Below are 22578 nucleotides of genomic sequence, written 5' to 3'. Positions count from 1 at the left end.
TGATGGGTAGTGAGGACAAACAACACTGCTTCAATGAGAAGGTGGTGCCAGTTTCACATGTTTCACATGTTGCTGATGGTGTGCAGGTCTCTCCCTAGTGACATGAAATCTAAGAGGATAACATAAAGAGCAGGGATAGCACTTCTTGTCTGGGAACTCCAGGCACTGCCAGGGAGGAGATGGATCATTTTGGTACTAATTAAACTATTTCAAGCCCATAACCTTTGACCCAGTAGTCCCATGTTTGGAAATGGATTCTTTAGAAATAAAACCATTAGTAATGTTTATGGAAGTATTTACTGCAGCATTTTTTAGTAATGGCATAAAAACCTTCCCCAAACTAAAAACAATTGTAATATTCACCAGTAGGGGAAACACTGAATCAACTCTGGTATACCAGGGAATATTAGGCAGGCATAAAGAAATAGGAGTGGGACTTTATTATTGCCTGAAGAAGTTGATAAATCTCATTGCTGGTGGAAAAAAAGCACCCTGCTCACTAGTAGGTATGATAGGATGAGCACTTTTTGAAGAGGATGGTAAGCCCAAATGTTGGCATGCTCTGGTAAGGCAAGCCCAAAGGTGTAGATGGGAGCACACTTGCTCACAGTTTACTGTAGGGGTGTGGGTGGGCTGGGAGAGATCTATCTATCTATCTATCTATCTATCTATCTATTGACAGGCAGAGTTAGACAGTGAGAGAGAGAGACAGAGAGAAAGGTCTTCCTTCCGTTGGTTCACCCCACAATGGCTGCTGTGGCCGGCACACCGCGCTGATCCAAAGCCAGGAGCCAGGTGCTTCTCCTGGTCTCCCATGCGGGTGCAGGGCCCAAGCACTTGGGCCATCCTCCACTGCACTCCCTGGCCACAGCAGAGAGCTGGCCTGGAAGAGGAGCAACCGGGACAGAATCCGGCACCCCAACCGGGACTAGAACCCGGGGTACCAGCGCCGCAGGCAGACGATTAGCCTAGTGAGCCGTGGCGCCGGCCTATTTTTTCATTTTTAAACACAACCACTGAATTATTAGACTTGTTACAACAAAGATACATTACTTTTGCAACAAAATAATTAAAATAATTTTATTTGATTTAGAGTTATCCATTTTATGTAAATGTGGCCAGTACGGATTTAATTTTTAGGAAAACTATAATATTTTATTTTTTAAAAGATTTATTTGGGGGCTGGTATTATGACACAATGTATTAAGCTGCCACTTACAATGCCAGCATTCCATATTTCAGCAATGGTTCAAATCCTGGCAGCTCTACTTCTGATCCAGCTCCCTTTTAATGTGCCTGGGAAGGGAGCAGAAAATGGCTCAAGTACTTGGGCTCCTGCCACCCACGTGGAAGCCTATAAGAAGCTCTTGGCTCCTGGTATTGGCCTGGCTCAGCCCTGGTTGTTTCCTGCCATCTGAGGAATGAACCGGTGGCTGGAAGATCTCTCTGTAACTCTGCCTTTCAAATAAATAAATCTTTAAGAAACAGGAGACTTAGCTGAAACATCTTTGCTGAAGAAATCAAAACAAAATACTTAAAAATAAGAGGGAAATATTTTAGTTCATTTTTTAAGGCAAACATGGCTATAAAATAACTAGAGAAATAAAAAATTCTTTTAAAGATTTGATTTAAAAGGAAATAATGGCAGATGTTTTTGAATTTATCAAGAAAATATTTTATTTATATAAAGGGAAAATGTCATGTATGAATTTATCTAATTTAAGTATATCTAATCAATAATAATTAGCTTCTGGTTGTAACTCTGAGTCATATAACTGTTTGGAAAAATCATGGTTAGCTGTTTTTAAAATTTCTTCTCAATTCCAAGGCTGAGGACCATTGAGGGGGTTCTTATTTTGTGGCAAGGATGATAATGGACAACTCTCCCAGGTTCTTTCAATTATTTTAACAATTATTTTATTATTTACTTGTTATTTTATTATTTATTTTAATAAAGGTTATTAACTGTTTTGTTACAGGTAAGCCTTTTACATGATCTGTAGTTCAAAATGGACCAAAGGTATACAGTGAAAACCACGTCCTCCACCCTCTCCTGTCAGCCAGTTCCCTCATAAAGACAACCTTTGTTTCCAACTTACTACGTATCTTTCCAAACACACCAGACACACTGCAGAACTTTTAACACAAACAACAGCTAAAATCCCATTCATACTATTTTGTACCCTGTTTCACCTAATAATTTTTTGGTGACTGGTGTATAATGAGATAATAGCTCTGATTCTTTCTTAATTATCACACAATACTCATTGTATGACACATCATAATTAATTCAAGTAGTCCACTGAGGTCTACTTCTGACATTCTATGCAAACCCATAATATGGAGCCCTTAAAATTCTACAAATTGGGGCTGGCGCTGTGGTAAGTGGGTTAAAGCCCTGGTCTGTGGTGCTGGCATCCCATATGGGCATCGGTTTGAGTCCAAGCTACTCCACTTCCAATTCAGCTCTGCTATGGCCTGGGAGGACAGTGGAGGATGGCCCAAGTGCTTGGACCCCTGCACTCATGTGGGAGATTCGGGGGAAGCTCCTGATTCCTGGCTTCAGATCAGCCCACTCCAGCCATTGTGGCCTTCTGGGGAGGTGAACCAGTGGATGGAAGACCTCTCTCTCTCTTTCTCTGCCTCTGCCTCTCTGTAACTCTGCCTTCCAAATAAATAAATGAGTTTAAAAAAAAGAGAGATTCTGCCAGTTATACTTAACATTGTACATACATGAGCTAACAGGCTACTTTCACAGGCTACATCAGATTCTAAGAGTTCTGTGCTCTGCAAAGGGGTAGGAAGCTTGCTGCAATAATTCTATTACAGACTGTCTGCTCTTGCCCCCCGGGGGGGGGGACCACAGAGCATCTCGAGAAGAGTTTCCTATCCAAATACATGGCAAGTTAAAGACATTTTTCTCTACATTTATTTGCACTGTTTATTCTGTCTACCTTGTAGCCTCTTATTCCACTCCAATTATTGTACATCTGTTGCCAAATAAGCAGGCCCCTTTACACCTATATCTGCATGGTCTTCATTATTGGGTTGAGAAAAACACTGATGATAGATAAAGCAGTTTTCCGCCCATTACCTATGTCTAATAATATGCTTGTCATCATAATTAGTTTCACCATCCCTGGCTTGCTTTTCTGTCATTTCTTTCCCTTGAGTTCTGTTAATAACAGAAATTGGCTGCTAAACTATTATTCTAGTCTGTGTAATGGGGCTGACAGCAGAAGCACTCTGCTTTTTTTGACATCTGGGTATGATTTCTAAAGGTGTGAAGTGGAACTGCTAATACTTCACAGCTCCATTACATTAACCTGGAAGGCATTCTGCCCAAGAAATGAATCCAATATTAAATTGCCTGTTTTATGAGTTTTCCCTTAATAATTTTTCTAATCTTTATAATGTTTTCATAGCTTCAGTATTTTCTGATTTCTACTTCCTGAGATTAATATGGCAACTTCATTTTATGAACACTATTTTATTAGATTTTCTTGAAGGAAGAGAGAAATAGAAAGATGTATTTGTGAGTTCTTCCCTTTTCTCTTGTGTTCCTCTCCCAGTTCCTGCCTGATGCCTGGATGACTGGGCAAGACTTCACAAACAGACCATCAATCTTTATTTACAAGGATAATGATACTGAAACACCATAGCAAAAATCACAAAGTCCCAAATCACTAAATAAACAAAAACCCCTCCACATGTAAAGGAGTCCTAAGATGATCCTAAAAGACTTTGGAAGGCAATAGCAGAGAAGCAACAAGGGCCAGTGTGTACTCTAAAAAATCCCTTAGGTAGTCACAGAATGGAAGATGACAGGTCTGAGTGAGCTCAATTTTGAAAGCCGCTGCAGTAATCTGAACATAAAGGCCTAAATAAGGGGTGTAGTACAAGGAGACTTGGAATGGAGATCAGGTAGAAGAACTATTCAGAAGGTAAAACCAGCAGGATAGGTAACTAATTGCATATGATGGCAGAGATGCAATCACAAACCCCTGGGGTGGGTATCTGGAGTAGTGGTTAGGAGGCCGTTTGAAATGCTCATATCCCATACTGGAGTACCTGAGTGGGACTCCCATTATGCTCCCAATTTCAGCTTCCTGCAAATATGTACCCTGGGAGGCAGCAGGTGAATGCTCAAGTGGCTGACATTCTGCCAGCCATGGATGAGACCTAGACTAGATTCCCGGCTCTGGCCTGGCCTAGCCCCAGCTGCTGTGAGCATGAAGCAGTAGATGGAAATATGCTTGCTCTCTGTCTCTCAAATAAAATACATAAATAAATAAATTTTAAAAAGATAAGACCCGCCTCCCCCCAAAACAACTACCATTCAATGATCACTTACTATGTTTTAGGCAACATGATAAGGCTTTCTTGCATCCTGACATTTAACCTAGCAATGTCCTCCATGAGTCTTGTTATTACCGTGTCTTATAGATGAGAAAACTGAAGCACTGGGAGGTTAATTAAACTGATCAAGGTCTATGGTCATTGTGGTAGACTCTGGCAGGCTCCAAATCCAATAGCTAGCTACGGTGGGGCATGGTAAGGAGAAAAACATAGGAAGAGGAGCAGGTCTAGAAACACAAAAAAAGTATTTGATTCAGCACTATGCCACAGTCAAGAGCAACGGTTAAAGTCAGACAGGGAAAGAAAATTACACATTCTGCCAAAAGACTGCCCAAATAATTAAATGTTGTGCAATGATGTGGTAGAAATTAAACAAACAAAAAAATAGAAAAGGCTGAGTATGAAAGATGAAATTATATTCATGTTGAGTATATATTGTTGACTTTCCTTTTTGAAGATGACCATAATTATTCTGTAGTTATCTGCCTGATGATATAAGATAAATTCTTAGGGGTTGGCACTGTGGTGCAGAAGTTAGTTAAGCTGCTGCCTGTAATGCCGGCATCTCATATGGGCACCTGTTTGAGTCCTGAATGCTCCACTTCTGATCCAGTTCCCTTCTAATGAGCCTGGGAAAGCAGTGGAAGATGGCCCAAGTCCTTGGGCTCCTGCACGCACATGGGAAATCTGGAAGAAGCTCCTGGCTCTGGCCTGGCCCAGCCCCAGCCAATGGGGCCATTTGGGGAGTGAACCAGTGGATAAATGATCTCTCTCTTACTGATTCTCTGCCTTTCAAGTAAATAAATTTTTTAAAAAAGATTTATTTACTTATTTGAAAGGCATAGTTACACAGAGAGAGAAGGAGAGGCCGACAGAGAGAGGTCTTCCATCCACTGTTCACTCCCCAATCGGCCATAATGGCTGGAGCTGTGCTGATCTGAAACCAGGAGCCAGGAGCTTCCTCCAGTTCTTCCCACGTGGGTGCAGGGGCCCAAGGAATTTGGCCATCTACCACTGCTTTCCCAGGCCACAGCAGAGAGTGGTACTGGAAGTGGACCAGCCAGGTTTGAACCCGCGCCCATATAGGATGCTGGCTCTATAGGCGGCGGCTTTACCCACTACGCCATGGCTCTGGCCCCTAAATTTAAAAAAAAAAAAAAAATCTTAGCAATTATTAACCAAGTTGCCACAATCCAGCAGGTTCAATAAAAGGTGATATTTCTTTGGCTTGCACTGTTTCCACCCCTTACAGCTTGCCACTATTGGATTTATTCATCCCTGTCCTTCTCTCAAGATTGTAACACCAAAAAGGTTTAAACAAGAAAATCATATTAGTAAAGAAAAAATTTTAAAATGTTGCCTGGTTTAAGGATTCATGAAAATGTTGGGTAGCAACATGATATAGTGAAAAATAACCCAGACTTAGAATTGCAAGCCTGTATGAATCCTGGCTTGGAAAATTGTTAGTCTTATGAGTTATTGCTCAGCCTCATTTTCTTATCTACAAACTGAGGCCAGTGATGTCTAACAGAGGGCTGTTGTAGGTGTCAAAAAAAAAAAAAAAAAAAAAAAAAAGACGGCTGAGTATCTAGCACATCATTAGGAACATTGCAGAAGCTGTGTATACTCTAACGCTTTCCTCTCCCCCTTTATGGATAAGAGTTAAGTCTTTTAGTTTATATGCAATTGCTGGTAGCAATCTTGTATATTTAATAAATATTTAAAATGTTTGCTATATTTAAAATATATCTGTGCTGAATTTGATTTAAGATTTATTTATTTATTTGAGAGGCAGAGTTATAGGCAGAGAGGGAGAGACAGAGAGAGAGGTCTTTCATCTACTGGTTCAATCCCCAAATAGCCACAGTGGCCGGAGCTGGGCCGATTGGAAACCAGGAGCCAGGAACTCCTTCTAGGTCTCGCACAAGGGTTGAGGGGCCCAAGCACTTGGGCCATCTTCCACTGTCTTCTCAGACCATTAGCAGGAAGCTGTATCAAATCTGGAACAGCCAAGAATCAAACTTGTGCCCATATGGGATTCGGGCACTGCAGTTGGAGGCATAACCTACAACACCATGGTGCCGGCCCCTAAATTTGATTTTAAAATCAGAGTATGTACCATTATTATGCATGTTGAACATTTATAAAATGATAGTTAACTTCTTAAAATACAATTAAGTTTATATGCTCACAAATTCCACCCAAATAAGAAAACAGCAGTAAAAGGAATCTTGTTACCAACAAGTAGTGAAGCTTAGTTTGGCAAATTGAAGATATAGTGTGAAATAAGATAACATAATCTCCACCTCTTGGGAAACTTAATTGTCCTGATCTTGGCAGGAAACGTACAGCTGCTGTATTTTATTTACAAAAATTTGCATTCCCAAGGGAAGATGCTCTGTGAAATTACAGAAAAACATTTTGCAACATGTGGCTGAATCTTCATTCCTTGCATTGATCTTGTAGGGATACTCCCTCTGGTCCCTCTCCTAGCATCTCCAGTTGCAGGTGCTTCAATCCAGGTAACCCCTTTGGGGCCACTGCCTGACTTTTCATCTAAGAACAGCTTCTTCTGTATCCTCCTAATGTCATGTCCCCCTAGCCTCCCAGGTTCTTTCGATGTGAAGCCTGAACTTCCCCCCACCAGAGCAAGGAAGCCGGTGTTACAACCTAGCTTAGTCCCTGGCCTACCAGCTGACTTCTGGCTCATCTGTCAGTAATCAGTGTGTGCTTCTCCCTCTTTTCTTCTGCCTCCATCTCTCTCACTCCGTATTTTCCCTTCTCCCTCTGTCTCCACTTCCCACCCAGCTCCATGTCTGTTTTTTAAATTTAATGTTATTGTATCTATTTATTTGAAAGGCAGAGGTACAGAGAGACAGAAAGAGAGATCTCCATTTGGCTAGTCTTACTCCTCAAATGGCCATAATGACTGGGACTGGGCCAGGCCCTAAGCCAGTAGCAAAGAACTCCTTTCAGATCTTCCACATCACTGGCAGGGGCCCAACCACCTGGGCCATCTTCTGCTGCTTTCCCAGGTGCATTAGTAGGGAACCAGTGCTCACACAGGATACTGGTGTTGCAGGGCAAAACACCAGCCCCAGCACCACGTTTCTTAATGGCTCTTGTGGACTCAGGGCAGAATGGTGACTGCAGAAGCCTAAATAAGCAGGGACGCTGTGCTATGAAGATGCCCTGCAGCTGGCTCCCAGGAAACACAACCTTTCAAACTCTGTGACTAAGGCCGCGCTAAGGGCAAGTGAATATCTACAACGGCTTAAAGGAGTGCACTTTATGACTCAGGGCCACTGTAGGAAGAATGATTAATGAGTCCACTGTTTGTTTCTACCTACATATAGATTAATATCCTGTGTGGGTGTGAGTGTAGGAATGTAGCAATGTAACACATCTCCCTATTCAATGATTAAGTCTGTTAGGTATTACCAGATTTTGATTTTCAGTGAATTATTCTTTGATTTTTTCAAACTGATTGGTAACCACACTTAAGTCTCGGTTGTTTAAGCTTGATTCAATGCATGCACTCAGCCTGTAAGAAAAGTATATTTTAATCTGTAACCAAATTCAAGCTTACAGAACAGCCAATTCAAGCAACTGACTGGTTATTCTGTTTAAATCCTGTTTGACCAGCTGAATAAAACTTACTCAATAAACTCTGACTCTTCAGCCAGTCTCGGATTACTTACTCAACACTGTGTTCAGCCCTGCTCCCTTTCTGTCTCCATCTACGCATATACATAGACACACCTCAGTAGCATATGGACGGGGAACTAAGCACCCACGTGGCCATGTAAGATACCCACTGATGAGTTTAGATTCCCTTCTCCTTCTGATTTTTACTCACCTAGAACCATCTCTGAGCAGACAAATTCTTCGGTCAGGTTCCCAGGTGGGGTGGGTAAAACATCATCATCAAAGCTGATGAGGTCGATGTCCCCTAAGGGCTTGCTCTGCGGACCTGGAACCGTGGGGCTGGCTGAGGGCCCTTCTCCCAGTGACCTGAATGCTTTGGCTTGTGATGCCACTGAGAGTCGGGGAGGAACAGTGACTGGTCTCAGTGGAGCTGAAGGGTAGGTGGGGTTTTCTGAAGAAACTGATTTCTTCGGCAGCAAAGGTCGTGGAGCAGGAGTTGGGACTTTCTTCCCGCCAGCAGGGCTCTCAGCAATGGGCCCTCCTCCTGGAGTCTCATGATTAACACTTCTTATAAGGCCAGGATTTGGTTTCTTTGGCAATTCAGGTTTGGTTGCTGGGATGCTTCCTGCTTCTTGTGGTGGAGGGTGTGAGGTGAGCCCTTCCCGCGAGGTCACCCTGAGTCTGTTTTCAGCCCAAGAATCCCACTCTCCAGAAGCTCTGTTGGCAGCTGGTTTGGGCGCCACAGAGGGTCTCCCTGGAGCAACAGCCGGCTTTGGGGGCAGTGTGCGGGGAATAACCTCTGGTTTCTTAGGAAGTCCCAAGGTTTCTAAATTTTTCTGATCCTCAAATGCTTTGATCCTTGAAACGATACTATTTTGGCTTTGTTCTGTGTTCATAATGTTCATCACTGCCTGACTATCTGAGTTGTTGGTACTGTCCAGCAGAGACTGGGGCCGGCCTGGGGACGACTCTTCAGGGGTGGCTGGGCTGATTTTCTGGTGACTTGGTTCTTTAATGTGAGTATCTCTAGTCACTGGTCTGAGGTTGCTTTTTGATCTTGGTCTTGGCACTGGGCATCTTGGAACACTGGGATTTTCTGGACAGATTTGTTCTTCAGAAATATCAAAGACTATTAAAGGTGCCACATTTGTAGGAGGGTTACTGGATAAGACTTCTGGGGAAGGCTGAAGAGGCTTGAGAGGTGCCTGTAGTGCTAACAAGACAAAAAAATGAACAAAAAGAAGTAGCAATGCTATAATTTTAAAAAAAAGAAGATACACAGACTTTAAAAATACACAAAAAATATCCAGACAGATTTCCTTAATTACTAAAAGTGATTCTGAAATCAATGGGGAAACGTTTTATACTCAGCTTCTTTCAAAAATGTTCAAGTTATTTATAATTGTTCATTTAACAAACACATTATATAATATTTTAAGACACTATTAAATTTGATTCTTATTAGCCTTATCATATGAATTATTTCTTTCTGATTGTCAAAATTCTAATGTTTCTCATGCTTTACTTTTCCACAGCAACTCTAATCTCCACTAATCAAATACTTTCAAAAACCCAAGAGGATGAACATCCTTAGTTAGCATCCTATGAAGTTTAAGTTGCTAAATATAACATCATTCTCAGTGGGAATAGAGGGCATTAGCATTAATACCCACCATGAATTAAAAGGATGATGTTTTGTGATGTGAACTAGGGTGAGCCTAAGAGATTAGGGCTGCAGCTCATAAGAACATCTATGATAAGAACCACTGCATACCCAAATAAAGAAAGCACACAGGGATCACACTCACTGGGAAGCAGTGCTCAATGAATTATGCACAAATTGTAAATTATTATAAAGGCTGTAGGCCTACCAATTACCTCCCTAGAACCAGGGCAGAATTAAGGAGGACAAATTACTTGAATTACTTTGAGGCAGGTTGTTGTCTATTTCTTCTGAGAAGTCAGTCTGAGTTGCGGAAGTAATAGTGTGCCTTGGAGGGGCAGCAGCATTATTATTATTTGTAGTATTTACTTGAACTTGGTTGATTTCTTTTATGACTTGTTCATAAGATGGTGGAAGCTGCAAAATAAAGAACAGAGGTTTTAAGCATCCACAACCATTCTCATTGCTCTTATCTTTGAATTTCATTCTAAAAATAAAATGCAAAGTGAGAATGTGATGTTTATTCACCTCAGCAGGAACCAGCTCATTTGGCCTCCAAGGGCCTGCTGCAGAAGACGGCGGAAATCCCAGACCAGAGGGCGGGGCTCCTGGAAACCATGAGGTTGGCCTCAGGGGCTCAGCTGCCACAATGGTGATCTCTGGGCGCCTGCTGGACAGAAGCCTCAGTGAGATTGTGGTGTGGTAATAAACTAGCATTCATCTGCAGATGTTCAAAGGCTCATGCAAACCATTATCACCCAACAGTTCCAAGAACTACCAGTCAGAGGAATGGCCTGATTGGCCTGGGCTCTCTCTTACAGGACAAGCCAGACAGGCTTCAAGGGAGGATGCCATCATCAACTTCTTCAACTTCGGCCTCAAAAAGTTAGAGGCATATCTGGGGCACACTTAGCTCTGCCTTGGTTGATACAAATACAGACTGAGTAAGGACCATACAACCTCTTTACTCTAGGGCTGTGCTGCCTTTTTGCCTATAGTACAAACATAAGGTAGAAAACACACCAAATGGAATTGTTTGGTTCTCCATTTTCATGAAGCATCTACTCTGAAATGAAAATGACCATATAAAAAGAGTATCTTCTTGCTCCTCATTCCATCTCTTGAGTTTGTATGCTCACTTTTTTTTTTTTAAAGATTTTTTTTTTTTTTTGATAGGCAGAGTTAGACTGAGAGAGAGAGAGACAGAGAGAAAGGTCTTCCTTCCGTTGGTTCACCCCCTAAATGGCCACTATGGCCGGCGTGCTGCGGCCGGCACACTGCACCGATGTGAAGCCAGGAGCCAGGAGCTTCCTCCTGGTCTCTCATGCGGGTGCAGGGCCCAAGCCCTTGGGTCATCCTCCACTGCCTTCCTGGGCCACAGCAGAGAGCTGGACTGGGAGAGGAGCAACCGGGACAGAATCTGGCGCCCCAACTGGGACTAGAACCCGGTGTGCCAGCGCCGAGGCGGAGGATTAGCTTAGTGAGCCATGGCGCCGGTCAAGAATTTTTATTTATTCAAAAGTCAGAGAGTTACACAGAGAGAAGAGAGGCAGAGAAAGAGAGGTCTTCCATCTGATGGTTCACTCCCCAACTGGCCGCAACGGCCGGAGCTGCGCCGATCCGAAGCCAGGAGCCAGGAGCTTCTTCCGGGTCTCACACATGGGTGCAGGGGCCCAAGCGCTTGGACCACCTTCTACTGCTTTCCCAGGCCATATTAGAGAGCTGGATCGGAAGAGGAGCAGCCGGGACTAGAACTGACACCCATATGGGATGCCGGTACTTCAGGCCAAGGTGTTAACCCACTGCGCCACAGCACCAGCCCCTGTATGCTCACTTTTAGAACCTGTTATGTGACTCAGTGTCCCTGGTCAGTTCTGTGTCTGACTTGATCACTAATCTTCAATACTGAGTGGTGCAGTGGTTCAGGCATTGCTCTTTCACGCTTTTCTTAATCTGGATGCACAGGTTGCTTAATAAACATATTTTAATAGGGGCTGGCACTGTGGCCCAACAGATTACATACCACCCACAACACTGGGTTCCCATGTGAGCGCCATTCTGAGCTTCTGATCCAGCTCCCTGCTAATGTGCCTGGAAAGACAGCAGACAATGGCCCAAGTGTTTGGGCTCCACTTAAATGGGAGACCTGGATGGAGTTTCAGGCTCCTGGCTCTAGCCCAGCCCAGGCCTAGCTATTATGGGCATTTGGGAAGTGAACCAGCAGATGAAGATCTCTCTCTCTCTCTCTCTCTCTCTCCCTCTCCCTCTCCCTCTCCCTCTCCCTTGTCACTCTTTCTTTTAAATAAGTCTTTAAAAAAGCATTTTAAGTGACTTCAGTAAATAATTATAGTCAGAATAACATTCTCAAGCCTATGATACTGCTCTCATTCAAAATCATAGTATTTCAAACTTAGGGATTAATCTAGAAGATGAATTAGTGCAGCAAACACAGTAATACACTGCTAATGAATGAGAAATATTGAACTTGCTAGCTGATGGCACATTTTTATTTCAATTACACTGCTAGCAGAAAATATTCACACTATTAAATATACACCAATACCTCCTGTCTCGATGAAGTTCACTCTGAATAGAAGTCCGAGAAGCTAAAAAAGAAAGAATACACTGATATAGTACAAAATTGGCAATAAAGCTTTAAAATTTTATAGAGCGTACAACTGTACAAAGTTAACTTACACTTGACATTACAAAAAAAGTATGAATTTAATACCCTAAGCAAAAAAGTAAATCAACATGATCTTTTTATATGGCATAAAGTTAATTTTAAATTATATACTTGAATCACAAGAAAATATAGATTTCAAAAGCTTCCCAAAGAACATTCTGTTATTATGAAAATAATGTAAAGAACAAACAGAGAGAAGAAGACAGCTATTAAATATAAACTGCATGATAGGAGCATTAAGATGCCATGAAATTCAATGGGCAGAAAAAAACCTTAAAATATATATTCTAATCTACATGATTATACTTTCGTGACATTTGTTTATACTCTATTATAAGGAAAATAGAAGTAAAGTTTTCATTCATTTTCTAACTTTTTTAGAACTTTATAACATTTGCTTTATTAATGAGAAATGACAATAATATAAAAGGCATTCAAATCACTTTCATAAACATGCTTTCAAGTACATATTATTGTCTATGAAACACTGACTTTTCTCTCAATTCTCAAACTGAAAACACTTAATGACTTCCATTTTTTTCCAATTTTATTTTACAAGGCAAATCAAGTCTTAGCCAACCTGGAAATGTGTCACACGTGATTTCAATCTTTATGTAACAGGAATATTACCTCTATTTTCAAAGAGAACAGTATGAAGAACACTTGAGGGAGGAAACTTTAGATACTATAATGTATATTTTGTGCACAAGGGAAATTGTTTCAGATAAAACTATCTCAGTTCTGCTCATTATCTTTCCAATGCTTCTGATTTGAAAAGATTGGAAGCATGGATCTTTTCTTTCTTCTTCCCATTAACTTCTTCTCTCTTAAAAGGAAGCTGCCAAAGCTGGGAGAGGGAGGGATGGAGGTGGAAATGACATTTAGGGTGGGATTAGAGCTGTGACAGCCGAACCTATGCTGGGTTGGCAAAGCAAATATCTATCAGCCAAACCCCAAACCCCGGGATCTTGACTCGGAAGATGTCCTTATAATTCCCAGCATCAACTGGTTTGACTGTTACATTTTTATGAAGAGGTAAACCAAGCTGAGATACATTTTGTCTACTGGAATCAGAAAGGACAGAGAAGGCAGAGCTGTGCAAGGTGTCTGATTAGTAAGAATGGTTTCGTCAAGTCAGAGGCTTGCCCGAGTGTGCTATAATCGTATCACCACCGAAGCTGGAATCAGCAGACAGCGCTTTTAAAGATTTCATGGTATTGTCACAAACATACCTCTTCCACGGGGCATTTTTGCTGTGCACTATTCATGAGTGCTAAGGGAAAAAAAGAAGGGGTTATAGAAGAGGAAAGGGGGGAAAAAGAGTGAACCAAGTCGCATATGCACTAAAAAGAATTCAGTAAGAAGCCTGTCTTGCCATGCCACTGTTTTCCCTTACTCTGCACACTTAAATAGAAAAGAGAAGTCAATGAACCAGTTTCAGAGAGTAAAGAAATATGTTGCTACCAAGACTGTGCAGACCAGAACACCCACACACTTAACCATAGTGAAAAACACTGCCTGTAGTTTTTAACAGTACAAAAACAAAACAAAACAAAAACAAAAACACAAAAAACCCATAAATCCACTTTGGAGAATTAATTTGCTACTTCAATAGGGATCGATTTTGAAGTATGATTAACATTTAAAAGGTAACTCAGTACTTGATTTGCATTCCTTTAAATCAGTGGCTTTTACCTTGATTCCATCTCTTCACCCCAAAGGTTATTAGTAACAGGTACCCCAGGCAGCAAAACGAGGGCTCCCAGTCATACAGCTCTCTTCCGCCACATCCTTTGAGAATCACTGCTTTCCCCCCTTCCTTCTCCATTTTCTTTTCCTTTTTTTCCTATATTCATTCATTTCCATGAAACCTCTTTTCACTGGTCATCCATAGAGAATGGCTAACACTTTTTGTCAGCATTAAACAACTTTAATAGCTTTAAGTACTTTAGATATTCATGTTGGATTTTCATGTAGTGTCTCCTTCTTCCTGCTAATTTTTCAATTATCTACTTAAACATCACATTCTCACCTTCCAAGAGTAGACAGACTTGATGAAGATATTGTCAAGAGAATCAAATTTGCCACTAATGCCCATGGAGACCAACATGTTCCCTTTAACCTCTCTGCCACAAGCTACTCTCAGGTGTTTTGGGGTAATGGTGCAGAATAAAGGTAGCACTTTCATTTAACTCCCCATGGCCTTTTTTTTTTTTTTTTTAAGGCTACCTATTTATTTATTTAAAAGGCAGAATTAGAGAGAGGAGAGACAGAGAGAGATCTTCCATCCGTTGGTTCATTCCCTAAGGGGCCACAAATGGACAGGGCTGGTCCAGGCCGAAGCCAGGAGCTTCATCCAGATCTCCCACAAGGATGGCAGGAGCCCAAGCACCGCAGCCATTTTCTGCTGCTTTCCCAGGCACATTAGGAGGGAGCTGGATCAGAAGTGGAGCAGCTGGAACATGAACTAGTGCCCTATGGGATGCTGGTGTCACAGGTGGCTTAACATGCCATGCTACAATCTGGGTCCCTATCTGATCATTTTAAAGAATTGTTTTCAGATTTTCTAGGTCAAATGGTTAAATTCTAAATATAAAACACATTCAGGGGTGGGTGTTTATCACAGCGGTTAAGTAGCCATTTGGAATGCCAGCATCCCATGTCAGACAGCTTGGGCTTGAGTCCTGGCTCCATTCCTGCTTATTATTAATGCATATCTTGAAAGGAAGCAAGTTCAAGAACTTTTGTTGTACCACCTATGTGGGAGACCTGGATTGCATTCCTGGCTCACATCAGCTGTTGTAGGTAGGAGTAAACAGTGGATAAGAGATCTCTGTCTCTCAAAAAAAATAAATAAAAACATACTCATATCAGGCTGTTTACAAGAGATGTGAGATGTGGATTTATATTACCACCACCAAAGAAGCATCTCAAGTTCTAGCCTGGAAAGACCGTCAGTAATGGTCCCACTCATGCTGCACAAGAGGAAGAGATTGAGATAGAGGTTAAATGAATTACACCAGGTTCCACAGCGTATTAGGGGTAAACCTGGGAGTAATTTATTTCCTGAAGCAGTTGAACTCCTTGTAGAACCAGGAGAGCTAGATCCAACTCCTGATTTCAAATAATTCAAAAGCCATTAATTAAATGATGATGAGAAAAAGTCACTGAATAATTATTATACTGTAAATAGCTTTGCTATAGAACCACGCTATGAATGAAAGTCACAGTAACAAAAAACTCGCTGACTGTATTCATTTAGGACATGGAATGAGCTAAACATATTCGATATGATAAAAAGATCACCTTGGAATGGAAAGCTCAAAGGTTCAGTCTCCCCACCATCTGTGTGTGAAGCAGTTCCTGACTTGTGGCAGGTCATCTATATTATCTAAGTCTGAGTTTCAAAGAATAATTTTCTCCCAAAAAAGTAATGAAAGGAAGCACACAATACTCCAGATATATCCAATTTGGAGAGATCAAAAACTTTACCAAAAATATCTAGTGCTCACAAGAATGAAAGCAAAAGGAAGGACCCTCATGGCTTGACTGGTACCAGAATTTTTAGGACAGAATCTGGAATACAATCAGTTAGGAAATATCACTTTAAAAATGTGATAAAGTCTTTTTCCTTGCTAAGTTAGATGACTGAGTCTGTGACAGTAGAGTGCACATTTGAACAGGATTGCTAAAATGAAAATTATTTGCAACCTTTTCTTAAGGAGGTAAAAAGAAAACGTCATGTTACAATTATTACTCATTCTGTATTTGCACAGCATCACAAGAGGATCTGCTGGGGCTTCTTGCCTAACACCAGAAATAAATACAAAGAAATATTTTTTCAGCGTTTACAAAGCAATGGACACACAAGAATTAAAAATAACTGGGATGGTTAAAAAATAAAAACATCACATACTGCCACCAAATTATTTTCCCTCTGTATCCTCTCCTCCCCAGCTCACCTCCCCCCACCCCTTTCTGCTAGGTCTCTATTTTACCAATTTCCTCTTCTCTCACACTCTAGACTCTGATCTCTCCACTGATTCCCCACTGCCTATGGATGTCTTCAAGTTTTATCATGCTATACAGTCTAGGAACATATTTAAATCTCTTCGCTTGACCCTGCTGCCTCCTCAAACTATGCCCCTCCCTCTCTTTGATTGAAACCCAAGTTCATTAAAGAATAGTCTACCCCATCAGTCCCAACTTCCACTTATTCTGTATTCCATTCATTGTTCAAATTGAAGTGTGACTTCCAACTTTTTTGTTCTACTGAAACTGTTCTCTTCAAAGGTGTCTTCTGAGTCACACCTGGGTCGCGAAATGACAGATTTTCAGCCACTCTATTTGTGGTTCACCCATTCCTTTTTTTTTTTTTTAATATTTACTTCACTTATTTTTTAAAAAAGATTTATTTATTTATTTGAAAGTCAGAGTTACACAGAGAGAGGAGAGGCAGAGAGAGAGAGAGGTGTTTTCCATCCGCTGGTTCACTCCCCAGTTGGCCACAATGGCTGGAGCTGCGCCGATCCAAAGCTAGGAGCCAGGAGCTGCTTCTTGGTCTCCCACGTGGATGCAGGGGCCCAAGCACTTGGACCATCCTCCACTGCTTTCCCAGGCCATGGCAGAGAGCTGGATGGGAAGTGGAGCAGCCGGGTCTTGAATCGGTGCCCACATGGGATGCCGATACCTCAGGCCAGGGTGTTAACCCACTGCGCCACAGTATCAGCGCCCAACCATTCCTTTCAAAACCTTCTACTCTTCGACTTCTAACATACAACTGACTCCTGGTTTTTCTATTACTTTGACCATTTCTTTGCAGCAGTTTTCTGCCCATTTTCCCTTAGCTGCCTTCTCCTTAAGTCTGCCAATGGCAGGTGGGCTTTGGGATAGGCAAGCTCCACCCTCAGGATGTATGGAAAGTCAGGTACAGATTATGATCCCTGACAAAGTCCTGGGATCCAAGGAGAGGTAAGGCAAGAAGCCAGTGAACAAATCCGGAGCAGCAGATGGGGACTGAGCGAGAGAAGGCCCTTCCCTTTGGCAGGACTTCGTGTAGTGTGCCACGCGTCATCACTTGGAGGACCCGTGAAGCAGGGCTTGGCCCCAGACATCAAAGTTTCTCAAAATTCCGTCCCGTGATGTCCTGTCTATCTTGTACATTTTCCTCCCTGAATGTTTATCTTCCTCCAGGGTTTTGTTTATAACTTGATCATGCCAAGTTATATCTCTAGCCCAAAAATTCTTGCCTAAATTCTAGGTCCCAATTTCCTAAATTCTTTCCCTGTCCCATCCATTCTCCTACGGTACCCCAAGGGTTCTAAGGCATATAAAACTATCATTTTTAAAAGTTTTTCATTTTTATATCTAAATTCCTTTCACTATACATGGTGGTATTTCCACATCTTTATAATTCACCAACAAAGAAAATAAATGGAGTGGGTAAACATGGCATTTTTTTCTATTGCTACCTTACAGAATTTTCACTAAAATGGTCCAAATGCATGTTCTTCATGATGCATGGATGTGGGGAGCAATTCGAACTAGACTGTTACTGGAATTAAGACTTATTCTCTGCATCTGCTCTCCCACAATATGGCGCTGGGAGAGGAGGAAACAGCTTCTACACAGCTGCCTCCAGTTCAACCAATAAACAGCAGGAGCTGCTCCTGATTGGAGGAGAGCAGCGTACTCGGCGTGTGGGTAGCAGAGTTGGGATTGGTGGAAGAGGACTATAAAGGAGGAGAGAGACAACATGCACCAGGAACACTTGAGGAACATCTGAGCAGCCCCCGAGAGAGCCGGCCGGCAGTGTGCCGCTCCCCCGCGGAAGTGGGGAAAGTGGCGGGGGGAACCGCCCTTCCACGGAGGTGGAAGGGACGGTAGCCAACCCGGGAAGAACCAGCAGCAAACCCGGGGAGGGCCGAGCAGACAAAAGAACAGCTCAGGGTCCTGTGTCGTTCCTCCACGAAGACGGGGAGCGACACATGGATATCGCAAATTCATACTAAATGTTACAAACTATGTTTCTAAAAACAGTCCACCTTCTCCTTGGGGTGCTGATTTCAGCTCAAATAATGCAAAAACCTCTAAAAATCCTATCTTTTTCTGGAATAAAGAACCTATGCTCTATTTGGAAAAGGAAACCTTACAGTCTTTTACCAAAATAGTGTTAAAATCCTACACCAAGGGACTGGCTCTGTGGCATAGTGGATAAAGCTGCTGCCTGCAGTGCCAGCATCTCATATGGGTACCGGTTTGAGACCCGGCTGCTCCACTTCAGATCCAGCTCTCTACTATGGCCTGGGAAAGCAGTGGAGGATGGCCCAAGTCCTTGGGCTCCTGCACCCACGTGGGAGACCCAGAAGAAGCTCCTGGCTCTTGGCTTCAGATAGGCACAGCTCCAGCCATTGTGGCCAATTGGGGAGTGAATCAGTGGATGGAAGATCTCTCTCTCTTTGTGTAACTCTTTCAAATAAATAAACAAATCTACAACAGAAAAAAAACACCTACAACAAGAGCAATTTTGAAAACTTTAACCAAGAGGTAAAGCCCAAAAGCATAAGTATGCCATTTCCCATGGAATTCTATTCGTAGCACTTCTGTGCTGTATGTATAAACATGAGTCCAACTTCACAGGCATTTATACAGTTAAAAAAATATTGTGAAGAGAACCTGTGAAAGCAAATGAACCAAAAAGGACAGGTCTAACAGTTTTTAAATCCATCAGATATCTCTAACTATAGAAAATGGTTACATAAAATCTATACGAGACCACAGAAACGAGATCACTAGTTTGTTTGTTTGTTTGTTTTTTGTTTCTTTTTTTTTTTTTTTTTTTTTTTTTTTTAAGGGTTGTGTTGTATAAGAGAAAAGTATTGGGGCCAGTATTATGGTGCAGCAGGTTGAGCTGCTGCTTGCCACACCAGGATCCCACTCTGGAATGCCAGTTTGAGTCCTAGCTACTCTGCTTCCAATCTAGCTCCCTGCTAATGCAACCTGGAAAGCAACAGAAGATGGCCCAAGTGCTTGGGCCCCTGCCACCTATGTGGGAGGCCAGGATGGAGCTGCTGGCTCCTGACTTTGGCCTAGACCAGACCTGGCTATTGTGGTCATTTGGGAAGTGACCAGTGGATGGAAGACTGATCAGTCCCTCTCTTTCCATCCTCCTCCCTCTCTCTCCCTCTGTTTCTCTCTCTATTGCACTGCCTTTCGAATAAAAGTACATAAATCTTTTTAAAAAATATTTTTTAAAAAGAGAAAAGCATTATTCTGAGAAACTGGTTTATCAATAAATGAAGGCTGCTTGTCTGAAATGCTTGATTACTTCTTAGGAGAAGCTACTCTTGTTAGGGTCTTTGTAGATTCATCAAACACAATCACTTACTAGAAATCTAGACCATTATTAGAAACTATTACAGAGGAAAAAGAGGACAGGAGAAAACAAACTTACATCTCTTGATTACCGCTCTAATAGATGATAAGGGTCCTTGGCTACAAAGAGAGAGAAAAAACAACTTATTACACATTGATCAGTCTTTTGAGCAGAGTTATTCATAAAGCTTGGTCCTTTCTCAGACTCACTGTGGCACGACGCAGCCAATCTGACACATCAGTTACTAACTTACCCTCTTCACAAAACAAAAACTAAAGAAACTCGTAGAAAAAAAATTGCCTTACAATTTCTAACTACCTACATACTGCATATTCCAGTGAACATATGAACATCACTTGTCGACAGGCAGCATTACATGAGGCTCTTATGAGCTTAAATCTTTGTAGCTCTTCTGTGTTTCAAATGAGAATTCCTGTCTTCTCAGATCAAAATCCATAATCTATACAAAAGCAAGTCAATTTGACCTAAGGAGTGGCAATGTTTCTAAGATTAGAATATAAAACAACACAATATAAAAATAAAACAATCTTCTTGCTTTGAGTTTTGTTCACTAGCTGGTTGGTTCCGGCTCTGACTAGTGTGACCTTGGGAAAGTCAGAAAACCCTGAGCCTCTGTTTACTCACTGGTGAAGACCCTCCATCTAGAAAGGACTATGGCACCAGTTTCTAAGGGGATTTTCTTCTTGGGAGGTTTGTTTTTATTTTGTCCTTATTCAAACCAGCTGGGATGCTTTTGGAACTATTTAGGAAAAAATACAAACTTGAAACTTTAATGACATGATTTCAAAAACATGAAAACAAAAAACAAAGACCCCTGCTTATAAAATTATATTCTTTTTTCAGAATATTCTTTAAACATTTATATTTATTTTTGAATTTATGCTTTTTAAAAATATATGCATGTAAGCCATCCATTTCTGACACAAACGAACACTTCAAGAAGATATAATCACTTATCAGTTCACCTTAGAGAAAGAGACTTTAAGAATATACTTGTCCTGAAAAAGCATATGCTGGAACCAAGAACACAGTGCTGAGAGATGGGACCCAAGGATAGCTGATTAGGCTACTAGGACTCTGCTCTCAGGAGTGGATGAACACTGTTATTGTGGGAGTTGTTTTAAAAGGGGTGAGATCAGCTCTCCCTTGCCCTGCGGCCCATTGCCAGTAAGAAGGCCCTCACCAGAAATCAGCCCCTTAACCTGGACTTTCCAGCTTCCAGAATCATGACTCAACGAATCTGTTTCTTATAAATTACCCAATCAATGGTACTTTGTTAGAGCAATAACAAAATGGACTAAGACAATACCATTCTGCCAGATAAGGAATAAAAACCTATCTCCAGAGGTCTGGAATGACACAGATTCCAGGGTTTTTTCATTTTTGGAGGATAACTGTGGGGAGCAATCCGGACTAGACTAAGTTACTCGAATTAGGACTTATTCTATGCATCTGCTCTCCCACAATATGGCGCTGGGAGAGAGGTAAACAGCTTCCGCACAGCTGCCTCCAGTTCAACTAATAAACTGTAGGACTTGCTCCTGATTGGAGGAGAGCAGCGTACTCGGCGTGTGGGCAGCCGAGTTGGGATTGGCGGAGGAGGACTATAAAGGAGGAGAGAGACGGCATGCACCAGGAACATCTATGGGGAACATCTAAGGGAACCCGTGCAGCCCCCGAGAAAGCCGGCCGGCGGTGTGCCGCTCCCCTGCGGAAGTGGGGAATGTGGCTAGGGGGAACTGCCCTTCCACGGAGGTGGAAGGGATAGTAGCCAACCCGGGAAGAACCAGCAGCAAACCCGGGGAGGGCCGAGCAGACGAAAGAACAGCGCAGGGTCCTGTGTTGCTCCTCCACGAAGAGGGGGAGCGACATAATGGTGCCGTGACTCGGATAGAAAACCTAGGACGGATAGGAAACCTAGCTCGGATAGGAAACCTAGGACGGATATGAAACTTAGGAGGGAAGAAACGGGAAGAAGTAGGAAAATACCAGAGAGAGAAACTAGCAAACAGCCTAGGGAAAATATCGGAGAGAGACTAGCAAACAGCCTAGGGAAAAGCCGGACGAAAGAGGTGCCGGAAGAAGCTATTGAAAGCCTAGGCATAGACTCGGATACGGACTACGGGGGGAAGCTGGGAGAAATCTCTAAGGTCGAAAGCGAAAGTGAAAACTAGAACAAACAGACTCGGATGCGGACTGTGGGGAGAGGCCAGGAGAAATGAGGGAGGAATATTGTTGGAAGAAAACTTAGGGAAATATACCGGGTAGAGAAAAATGTTAGGGAAATTGAAGCCGCGGGGGGCAGGCCAAGGCGGACACGAAAGCCACTTTGGGATTCTCAAGTTAGCCCGGGAATAGGGGGCGAAAAGTTGAAACCAGAAGCTGAAACGTGAGCCTGGTTGGGATCCGTCTGATTAGCCCGGGGAGCAAAGGACGGGAAGCCAAACCGTGGGGCGGAGACGTACGCTGGGTTGAATTCGCCAGGCTAGCCCGGGGAACTTAGATTGAATGCTAGTGGTGGACACGTAAGCTACGCTGTGTTACTCGCGGAAGCCGCCGCGTGCAGAGAGAGCATGGGGCGTGAATAGATAGGGAACGGGGCTGGCGCGAGGCTGTGGTTCAGACGCGAAAGGGTTAAGCGTGGAGACCGCGGAGCGCGCGAAGCCGAGCCGCGCAAAGCCGGGAAGCTGCGCAGATGAGAGAGGCGCGCGGGCTGAAGCGGCGCAGAGCCGGGAACCCGCCGGCGGGGCGAGGTGCCGGAAAGCCACAGGGATAAGAGAAACAGAAGTTTAGAAGCAAAGTGAGAGAAATAGGAATGCTGGAAGA

General features: G+C 42.6%; 1 protein-coding gene across 36 annotated transcripts in view; it reads right to left on the bottom strand.

Annotated features, from left to right (window-relative positions):
* Positions 1–22578, bottom strand: part of SH3D19 (SH3 domain containing 19) — a 202364-nt gene that overhangs the window by 46631 nt on the left and 133155 nt on the right. For 7 of the 36 annotated variants that reach the window (XM_070047426.2, XM_051819352.3, XM_070047428.2 and 4 more), the window contains 5 exons: positions 19810–19850; positions 12234–12276; positions 10199–10337; positions 9934–10087; positions 8219–9220 (listed from right to left, as the gene is read on the bottom strand). In XM_070047426.2, the coding sequence (XP_069903527.2) occupies positions 8219–9220; positions 9934–10087; positions 10199–10337; positions 12234–12276; positions 19810–19850 (1379 nt within the window). Of the gene's footprint in view, positions 1–8218; positions 9221–9924; positions 10088–10198; positions 10341–12233; positions 12277–13588; positions 13630–19809; positions 19851–22578 lie in introns of all 36 variants that reach the window. The other 29 variants (XM_089302363.1, XM_070047425.2, XM_070047427.2 and 26 more) reach the window with 10 other exon arrangements.

The sequence above is a fragment of the Oryctolagus cuniculus genome, chromosome 8 (genome assembly GCF_051225735.1).
Source record: "Oryctolagus cuniculus isolate XC-2025 breed Fujian yellow rabbit chromosome 8, ASM5122573v1, whole genome shotgun sequence".
Taxonomy (NCBI): Eukaryota; Metazoa; Chordata; class Mammalia; order Lagomorpha; family Leporidae; genus Oryctolagus; species Oryctolagus cuniculus.
Note: the sequence above shows the minus strand (reverse complement) of the source record. Positions and strands in the feature narration are given on the sequence as shown.